The sequence below is a fragment of the Panulirus ornatus genome, chromosome 43 (genome assembly GCF_036320965.1).
Source record: "Panulirus ornatus isolate Po-2019 chromosome 43, ASM3632096v1, whole genome shotgun sequence".
NCBI classification, from domain to species: Eukaryota; Metazoa; Arthropoda; class Malacostraca; order Decapoda; family Palinuridae; genus Panulirus; species Panulirus ornatus.
In genome coordinates, this window is record NC_092266.1 from 32,729,086 (window position 1) to 32,739,780 (window position 10,695).

Below are 10,695 nucleotides of genomic sequence, written 5' to 3' on the forward strand. Positions count from 1 at the left end.
CACATTAACTACTACATTAACTATCCCTTTGCACAACTAAAGTTTATTACTTCCAAAACATTGATTATCCGCTTTACTAACCTGTACACTCATGCATGATATCAAATATCATAAAGCTATTTCATAACATTATATAAAAAGTTATATGTCTATTTCTGTTGTTGCAAGCAACACTGCTGTGGCTCTATTATGAAACGACAAATTAGTTCATACATAAGGAATAAAGGATGTGGGCTTACTTGTTTATACGATGATGCCGGGGACAAGTCATTTGCCCCATCTTGTAATAATACTAGTCAGTGATTTCTTTACCGATGGTAAAACGAACAGGCCGCTATCTCAGAGCTTCCCTGCACCACACTGAATTTCCAGAACTACAACAGTTTCCAAGTTGTGTGTAGTAAGTGAGCAAGGCGATCTAACACAGTGCTGCACTTCAAAATGCTGCTGCCCACCGGCGAATGACCACTCACTCAACCAGCGTTTCTTTTCCATCTTACCAAATCAAAATAAAAACATAATGTAAAGTAAAAAAAGAATTAATTGTCCTCGTTACTATTATATTACTTAAAGGTAATTATGTACTAATCTATCAGTTCGAAACAATAAAAGCCTTTCTTAAACACAGTGAAATACTTAAGTGTATGAACCGTCATCTTTGTTAGTTTGTGTGGGGCCCCATATGTTGTGTGTGTGTGTGTGTGTGTGTGTACTCGTTTGGGTTAGTAAATGCCTGTGTGTATGTGTGTCCTGAATATCATGCGTTTTAGTGAGTAATGTTACTTTCTCTCTCCGGCTGCTACATGTGACACTCCCTCATGATCAACTAGTATGGAAAACAACTAACAACAATTATCCCATTTCAATCGTTAAAGTGTCTGGACCAATAAGGCAAAGGAGTGAATTCATGCAGCCAATGAGAACTATGATTCAGTAAAAGTGACTTTTTCTAAAGGATAAGGAAGTGACCATTAAATCACAAAAGAATGATAAAAAGGGTCGATCTGCAGTCGTCAAATACTTTAATAAACCTGTCATCTATTGAGCGGGTATAACATTAAACTTGGAAGATCAGGGGAAACTAGTGTATATGATACTTTTTTTTTGTTTGGTTCAATGGTGTGCAAATTGATGATATCTATGTAAGAAAATCATTTTGAAAACTTATTTTTTTTTTTTTACATCCTATAACACAGATGTACATTTGATTGCTAATATTCAACGGCTTATTGAAAGAAAATACTTACCGTGGGTATGTTTCATCTTTTCGTGTCTAATTGAAATTATGGGAAATATCCAATAGATCTACAATTCTTTTTCAAACTAACAGATATATCGATTTACATCCATTTTTTCCATGAGGGAAAGAAACATGTTGCGTATATTTAATCACAAAGAAAATACGGGCATATTAGCAGACGCAGTGAATTTAAAAGAAGCTTTGTCAAGACCTTATCCAGAAACATGCCAGCTCAGCAACTGGATACAACCTTACAAGAACACAACACATAAGCCATCTGGGTATCACACTCATAGTAGAGAGAGAGAGAGAGAGAGAGAGAGAGAGAGAGAGAGAGAGAGAGAGAGAGAGAGAGAGAGAGAGAGAGAGAGGATTTCATCACCTGCATCAATCATGTTCAAATAAGCATTGGAGATAATGCTTTTTAATGCCATATATAACTTCATAATGTTCCATTTCCAAGTTCTTGTTTTGCCTTTTATGTGCAAAACACATTTCCTCTCCTTTTCCCTTTGAAATCGCTGGAAAGCGTTTCAGGTGAGTTCCTTTTTATTTATTGTATAAGTTAGATATGGATGGATCACTCAGCCACTGTAAAATACAGATATGTACTGTATGAATTTTGCATTTAACCCTGGGATCTGCAGGTAAACAGAGACAAATATAGATAGCGGTGACATCTATCGAGTGAAGCTTCATTTGTGCAGTCGTCATAGTTGAGGTTCCAGTTAGGTATTACACCATCAATTGGTTGGATCTTCCCATCTTTCGTCAAAAGGCTATGGTTACCGCCTCCAACTCAAGTAATTCTAAAGAGAAACTGATTTCAGGTCTGGAAAAGATCACTTAACCAGTGGCATGTAAACAGGGTAGTGAAAAGCAGTGTCGAGAACGGTTTCCATAGCAGCGAAGGCGTTTTCTTTAAACAGTGAAGGAGTGGATTTGGAGCTTAATCGCGAATGTTAGACATAGTTTCAGGATAATCATAAACCATGGAATTGAAGGTAAAGATGAGTGATTTGTTGAGTGTGAGGGTAATCATTTCATTTAAACATTTAAAGTATATCTTTGGTTACATGAACGGATTTTGTCAATTGAAAGGTTACGTCATTCAGTTAAAGGTGGACTTTTAGTACACATTTGTGTATATTTCCAAAAAAAAAAATCTTATGTTTTTAGTACGTTATGCGTTATCAGACGTATGCAATATGTTATATTGTTCCACTTACCATGGTCCTTGAACAATGAGTTCAGTTAACTAATGATAATTCAGTATCTAAAGTTTTGTTACATATAAGTTATTTAGATTGGAACGAATATCTTGTATCTAATAATTCAGTTTGACGAACCCTGAATACTGGGAAATTTAGTATCTAACTAGTATACCTTCTTATGCTGTTAGTAGATTATTGTATAGAATTTTATTCATCCTGATTAACGACTTGCAAAGTCATGGGTGGACTATATCTCCCGTGTCTCTCTTGCATTGCTTTACCTTTTTCATATCGGAGAACTTGAACTATCTAATGGCTCATTAAGTTTTCGATAATTCTGTAAACTGAATCTGAGTTGGACGGAATGATTTGTACGGATGGTCAAAAAAATGCCTGAATTAATTCAAACTTGCGTCGCAGATGTTGGTGGCGACGGTAGTGTATCTGATGTGTATTGGAGCCGCTAGAGCCGACGACGCTGATCCCAAATATAAGTAAGTATTTGAAAGCGTAGTAATGCTTCCCACACGATGGCAAGAATGGTAAGATGGGAAAAGAATTCGTGTGATATTCACATTACATTGCGGTGTACTGGGAGGTGTCAACATCGTTAATACATACGTACGTTAATGTTATCACTTTGTAAAACCAGATATTAGGGGTTTACTTATGTCTACAGTAGTTTGTTGGTTTACATAAACTTTGATTCTATATTTGCTTATATTGATGATTTTGAATTTGGCGAAAATTTCAAATTTGATAAATGACTACCTGCAAATTTCTATTGTTGCATCACAAGAATTTGTAATATGTATAATTCATTCCTTGTAGGTTCTCGTGTCTACACTATTGCCAGAAGCATAACTACGGCCACCCCATAAAGTACTGCTGTCGGGCAGCTCGAGTCGTTCTCGGGACTATCCACTCCACCACCACCACACACGCTGCTACAGCCCACGCCAGCACCGCACCAGCTGCCGCAGCCCACAACGCCTACGCTACTCTAACCACTACGGCCACCCTCTCCACAAAGACCCTCAACACTGTGGTACCAGTAGTTGCTACGCCTCTCCTAGCTAACCTGAAGACGCTGTCGTTGGGCCCGGCGGCAAGTGCTAATGTTCCCGGCACCCTGCACACCACCACACATCCAGGTAACACTCTTCTTACATTCGTAACGAGTCATTTTACGGCTCGATGGCCGTTTCTTAAAACTTGTTACATTATGGAAAAAGGTACCAATGATATTTGATATCTATTACTTTGAGAACTAATAGATTAGGAATCGGTCTGTAACTGATCTGATGACTACTAAATATTGGATCCTTGTTTGCAGACTCCGATGTTCCGAGAGATCTTGGAGAATGTCCTCCCGCCCGTGACTACTGCCCGAGAACCAGCCACGAGCCTCGCCTAACTGTGAGTTGTCCCCTCGCATGCTGAACGCAGTCCAATTATCTTTTTTTTTTTTTCTTACACAGACCACTAAACCTCATTACTACAAATCGTTAATTGATAATTTGTCCACTTTTATCTAAAGATTAATATATATTAACAAGAAATTACACGGGTAATTTCAACCAAATAACATGATTGATTGCTTCTGACTTGACCAATTTGACTACGCAAGTTTTGTGAAACTCGTGTACAGAATTTTTATATCGATAAAGCCTTGCCTCTACACTTGAGCAACTCGATATGTGTAACATATCAAGTGCACATAATGTCATTCACAACAGGTGCTGCTTAACTTCAATTTCTCATCTGTTAAGTAACTACCGTTTGTTCCTTGTTTCAGCTATGCCACGCTGACTACGACTGTGCTCCCACCGACAAGTGTTGCTACGACGCTTGCATCGCGAGCCACGTATGCAAGACTACTGTTACTGTGCACAGACACCGTAGGAGCATTCATCGTGCCTACGGCAGCCGTGACCCAGGGGCGGCGGCAGCGACTGAGGTCATCCTGCGAGAGGACGGTGAGCCGGTGCACGTACTTCTGGATGAGAACGGCAACCCAGTGGCTGCTACCGATGGAGACTTGCTCGCCATCACCAGGGACTTCTCTCCTGGTGCTATTCCCTCCAGGGTCTCGTCAGCAAAGGTCCCGGTGTCTGGCCACAATCTAGTATATGTTGTCGAGAATGAGAATGGAGACGTTGTAGAGGATGCTAGCGGCAACACGCTGACCTTGGTAAGGTATACAAACGGACCCACACTCTTGATCCACGACGAAGGAGTCAGTGTGGTGAGAGGGAAGCACGCTCCTGCGGACGGGGTCTTCTCCGGTAGGGTTAGGAAGACTCTCGTTCCAGACTTGACTATACAATCTAGGAGAAGGTATTCTCGCGAGACGTCAAAACAGGGAAGCTATCACTCTAAGAGGTTCAGTGGTAGTGTGTTAACAGGTCAGGGAAGACTGTAACGCTTCAAGGTGAGGAACGACTGACTGTTGTAAATTCTGATGGAGTGACCTTCGTATTCGATCTGCCAGCAGTGGCAGACGCTTTCCTGGAGGGACAATATGCGTCCGTTGCTGTTGTTGATACGGATAGGTTGAACACTGACGCCTTGGTCGATGGAGAAGGTAATGTGATGGTAGATGATAGTGGTCGTCTGATTACAGTACAAGACATAATGGATACAGTGACGCAGACAAACTTCTACAACACGCTTGTTGTCGTGGATGGTCGGGGCAACACCGTAACCCTGCTGAATGTTAACAGGAACGTAGTGATACTTGTGGACCAGTTTGGACACCAGTTGTCCGTGTCACCCGGGGAATATGACTTTATACTAGAGGACTATTCCACTGAGGCAACAGTACACCACACTGAAACAGGATTGTCTGTCATAGTGGATGGAACTGGAAATATTCTAGAGGATAAGTATGGTTATCCACTTCTTATTATGCCATTCCAGGAGCGTCACCGACGGTCGATCATAGATTACTTCCTCTTTGATGAAAAGGACGAAGAAAATGGGTCTGGAGGAGACAGGGAAGGCTCTGGCGAGGACGACACAGAGACTTCAGTTGATTATGATGAGACCGAAATTCCACCAGAGAGAAAACGTTCCGAGTCTGATATGAGCGAGGACCTAGAGGCTTTGGAGCAGGAGGATGCAATGACAATGATGCAAGGTAGGTCTGACGAAGAAGAAGAAATGGATGGGCTCGGGGTACTGAACTTCATGCGGCGGCACTTGCTAACTGTTGAACCTCTGGAAAAAGTACGACGTTCAACACTTTCCGAGGAGGGAGATCCCACAGAAGTACCGGTAACTACGGGTGAGCCAGACGACAACTTGGAAGGGTGTGAGAAGTCCGAGCACCGCACACGACGACATGAGCAAAGATGGAAGAGCTCGATGGATGATGACGATATGAGCCTTGACCACATGTATCCTCAGGACTGGGAGGAGAGAGATGCACGTGGTGGAAGCGGCGACGGCACACATCCACGAGAGGTTAATGAGACGGATGGGTATGGAGTAAGCGATAACAACACAGAACCACAGGAAGATGAAAATAATGGAAACGGTGACGTCACAGATCCACAGGTGAGTGAAAAGATCGATGGCTCAGGTGAGGATGATCATCGAGGAATGAAAGAAACTACAGATGGTCCAGACTCTACGGGGCACCGGCGACGTAGATTTGCACTGCCCATGTTGCCCTTGCTAATGATGAAGCGTGCCGTACCTCCCGAGCCACTGGAAGATGATGATACGACGGAGGCGTCTGGGTACTGTCAGGATGGGGTAGACTGTGAAGACATGGAGACGACAGATGATCCAGAGTACCGGAGGAAGAGACGGCAATTGAATTTGGCTTCTAAACACTATCTTGATTCATTTGACTATGTAAGCGAACCGGAGGCGGATATGCACGTGACTACGACTGAGAAAACCATGACGGACCACACGGACACTGACGTGACGGAGGTAACTACAGAACCACCACCAGTGAGCCGAGGTGGTCGGTCGATGCAGCAGGAGCACCCAGGCAGAGACTACTCTGAGAATCGGATTCGAAGAAAACCTTTCCACTTGCCGGAAATGATGAAAGACTTTGGCTTCCATACCATCAACATGGCAGATGATATGGTTAGAATAAACGAGGTGTTGCCAAACCCTTCTACCATCGTTAGGGAAATGACAAGTCGCCTGAACCTGAGTGTCAAAAACCCTAATAACTTCGTGTTCATTCTCTCGTATTCTGTGGAACGCATAATTAATACGGTGATCGAAGTCTTGCAGATGACAGACATAGGGTTCCAGGAAGACCCAGACGGTAGAGTGCTTGACGTAGTGTTGACGAGCGTGATGAAGGTTATCTTGGACCTTCTCGAGGAAGCCATGGATCTTGCAGCCCACGTCAGACGTCTGACACTTGCCTCCGGCCAGAGCGTCTACCCGTAGATGTTGGATTATTATTTATCAAAATGTTTTAAAACATAGATATTGATATACTCTCGTGTTTATTATCCTGCATTACTCGAATGTCGAAGCAGTGCTAGAGGTTCTTTCATAGGTACTGACTTTGGGAACTTCATTTATGATTACATTTGTAAGGTTTGCTGATAATGACACGTTCTGCATACTGCGAGGAACAGACCAATATTACGATGTACATACCTTGCAAAAAACTAAGATCCCAAGTCTTGTATCTACTTGCGGACCGAGGCATCAAAACTCCTGTAGAAATGGATTTTTTTTTTTTTTTTAGATTTGGCAGTATATACAACGATTATTTGATTCTGCCACAAAGAAAAATGCTATATTCTTAACTGATTCAAGAATATTCAGAAGCTGGACAAGGGTATGATTCGTGAAAAGATATGTAGAGGAGACTATACATTACAATACTTTTTTTCTATGAATAATCTAGTGCAATATATGAAAATTTACTTATGAAAAGAGATATTAGAAAGCTGGCCATCCCATGAAAACGGAGATCTAACACGGGGAGGGAAAACTATGTATTAACAACGACGAAGTTACCATGGTTTCCAGACACCAAAATATACATGCACTACAACTTCACATACTTTTTATGGAATGGCATTACGTTGTTTATTTAATTGCTTTGGATCACAACCAAACTCTCGCCATAATCGCAATACTGTCTCTCTACCAGGTCTCTGTATGCAAGATCGGCAAATGATAGTTTCAGTCGTCAAGTTGTTCCCATATATAATGGGGAGTCTGGATCCAGTGGACATATCTCCCTTAAAGCTGAAATTGAGCGCTCTTATATTTACTGAAAGAAATATAGTGGATCTGTGTTCTTAGTTGCACTAAATCGTCTTCAAAGATAGTTTGTTTCGATCACGTCATGGGTAAACAAAAATGCAGTCAAACGTGAAATAAAAGATGTATTTGTTCCCGTGTTAGCCAGGTATCGGCAGGAAACCACAGCTAACTATACACAACCAGACCTTCCCGTGGTTTCCTCCGGTTGCTTCACATATTCTGCTTCAGTCGACTGATAGCACGTTGACCCCTGTATACCACATCTCTCCAATCAACTTTATCACGTGAATGCCTCTCACCCTCCTGCATGTTCAGAGAGTAGGATGACATGAAATATATCGAAGAATTCAAAGTATAGTCGTGGATGACGTTGTGTTGATGGGCGAGTCATGTGTACTGCTGAGTGAGGCAGTAGACATATCTTTATATAAACTTTACGAGTTCTTTTGAAAAAAGAAATGCAAGAGCAACAATAATTACCAAACAAACCTACGATTTTTTATGGAAAAAACTTGTTCTTTTTCATTCGATATATAAAATGCAAACTTTTATATCGTAAAATTATATTTTAGTTTTGGGAACAAAATATAGTTTTCATTGTGACGAAAGCAGTACTTGTATATCACTGTAGGCAAAGTGTTGTAAAATATTTTGCTATGGATTGTGATGTATTACATTTAATGAAATATCCCATCAAACAATTCTAATATTCTATTAAGCTCTTCGTAAAAACTCCCAGTAAAAATTATTTCGGTAATTTTACTCTGCCATTTGACGAGGTAGACCATTTTTTTTCCTTTCTACATTTGGATATATCTAGATAGAAAATCCATATGAATTATATTGATTCTAATCGTCTTTGTAATTCCCGAAGGCAGAAATTTCTGTTGGGTTAGTTTCTAACACGTAAAACTGTTTAGTCAGTTTTGTCGTCGAGATCTTTTACTGCTTCGAGAGTTCGAGACAAAATCACTATATAGAAAAAGAACTATTGTAAGCATACCATAGAAAAGGATGCCATTAGCTTTTCCCGCTCTTATATTACACAGAATCTTTGATATCGAAACGTCAAGTTCATGTTCAAAGAACTTGCAGTTGGATAATGGTTCTAATTCTGAAAGCAGTCTGCTATTTTACAAAACTTAAAACCCAAACATCTGCTTAATAATGTCAAACAGGAGAAGCATGCTGCAATTTTATGATGGTGTCACAAGCTTAGTAATTATGATTTAAAAGAACAGATTACTCTTACACTGACAATAATTTGGGAATCGTCGTATCAATCGCAAATAGTCGTATGTGGTTGATATAACAGTTCCATAAGCCTTGAATGTGTTAACCACAAAGGCATTAAGTAGGGATCCACGAAAGTACATGACATCCTAGCAGGAGAGTAAATCATCATGTAGGTACTGGAAGCCACAATCACAGGCACCTGTCGGTTAACTAGCACGAGTTAGAATCCTGGGCAGTTAGCCCACAGCCAACGTCAACTGTTCAGCCTCCTCTCAGGGTTAGTCGATAAATAAATACCTGGCATAGGCTGATGTTTGTGTATGTGTGTGCACAGGAGTAAAATATGGTATATATGGTGTGGGAGGAAAGTTGTTAGAAGCAGTGAAAAGTTTTTATCGAGGATGTAAGGCATGTGTACGTGTAGGAAGAGAGGAAAGTGATTGGTTCTCAGTGAATGTAGGTTTGCGGCAGGGGTGTGTGATGTCTCCATGGTTGTTTAATTTGTTTATGGATGGGGTTGTTAGGGAGGTGAATGCAAGAGTTTTGGAAAGAGGGGCAAGTATGAAGTCAGTTGGGGATGAGAGAGCTTGGGAAGTGAGTCAGTTGTTGTTCGCTGATGATACAGCGCTGGTGGCTGATTCATGTGAGAAACTGCAGAAGCTGGTGACTGAGTTTGGTAAAGTGTGTGGAAGAAGAAAGTTAAGAGTAAATGTGAATAAGAGCAAGGTTATTAGGTACAGTAGGGTTGAGGGTCAAGTCAATTGGGAGGTGAGTTTGAATGGAGAAAAACTGGAGGAAGTGAAGTGTTTTAGATATCTGGGAGTGGATCTGGCAGCGGATGGAACCATGGAAGCGGAAGTGGATCATAGGGTGGGGGAGGGGGCGAAAATTCTGGGGGCCTTGAAGAATGTGTGGAAGTCGAGAACATTATCTCGGAAAGCAAAAATGGGTATGTTTGAAGGAATAGTGGTTCCAACAATGTTGTATGGTTGCGAGGCGTGGGCTATGGATAGAGTTGTGCGCAGGAGGATGGATGTGCTGGAAATGAGATGTTTGAGGACAATGTGTGGTGTGAGGTGGTCTGATCGAGTGAGTAACGTAAGGGTAAGAGAGATGTGTGGAAATAAAAAGAGCGTGGTTGAGAGAGCAGAAGAGGGTGTTTTGAAGTGGTTTGGGCACATGGAGAGAATGAGTGAGGAAAGATTGACCAAGAGGATATATGTGTCGGAGGTGGAGGGAACGAGGAGAAGAGGGAGACCAAATTGGAGGTGGAAAGATGGAGTGAAAAAGATTTTGTGTGATCGGGGCCTGAAGATGCAGGAGGGTGAAAGGAGGGCAAGGAATAGAATGAATTGGAGCGATGTGGTATACCGGGGTTGACGTGCTGTCAGTGGATTGAATCAATGCATGTGAAGCGTCTAGGGTAAACCATGGAAAGCTGTGTAGGTATGTATATTTGCGTGTGTGGACGTATGTATATACATGTGTATGGGGGGAGGGGGTTGGGCCATTTCTTTCGTCTGTTTCCTTGCGCTACCTCGCAAACGCGGGAGACAGCGACAAAGTATAATAATAATAAAAAGAAACAATATATATATATATATATATATATATATATATATATATATATATATATATATATATATATATATATATATATATATATCGAGGCTAAGCGCTGGGTCAAGCTTGTAAAACTCCTCATAACGCACAAATAATATCTTATAATGAGAGCGATTGTGGGTACGC

The 10,695-nt window shown here is 41.2% G+C and overlaps 1 protein-coding gene and 1 long non-coding RNA gene across 2 annotated transcripts in view; one reads left to right on the forward strand and one right to left on the reverse strand.

The window, feature by feature from the left end:
* The window catches only part of LOC139762536 (uncharacterized), an 84,468-nt gene extending 83,349 nt beyond the window's left edge, over positions 1–1,119 (reverse strand). Inside the window, exon 1 of the long non-coding RNA XR_011715735.1 lies at positions 240–1,119. This is a non-coding gene — a long non-coding RNA (uncharacterized lncRNA). The remainder of the gene's footprint in view (positions 1–239) is intronic.
* Positions 1,120–2,085: 966 nt separating this feature from the next.
* LOC139762537 (uncharacterized) lies at positions 2,086–6,927 on the forward strand. The gene is given in 6 exon segments (XM_071687536.1): positions 2,086–2,244; positions 2,875–2,948; positions 3,286–3,608; positions 3,791–3,873; positions 4,253–4,831; positions 4,834–6,927. Coding segments are annotated over 6 exon segments (3,114 nt in total). The 5' UTR covers positions 2,086–2,232; the 3' UTR covers positions 6,877–6,927.
* Positions 6,928–10,695: the final 3,768 nt, after the last annotated feature.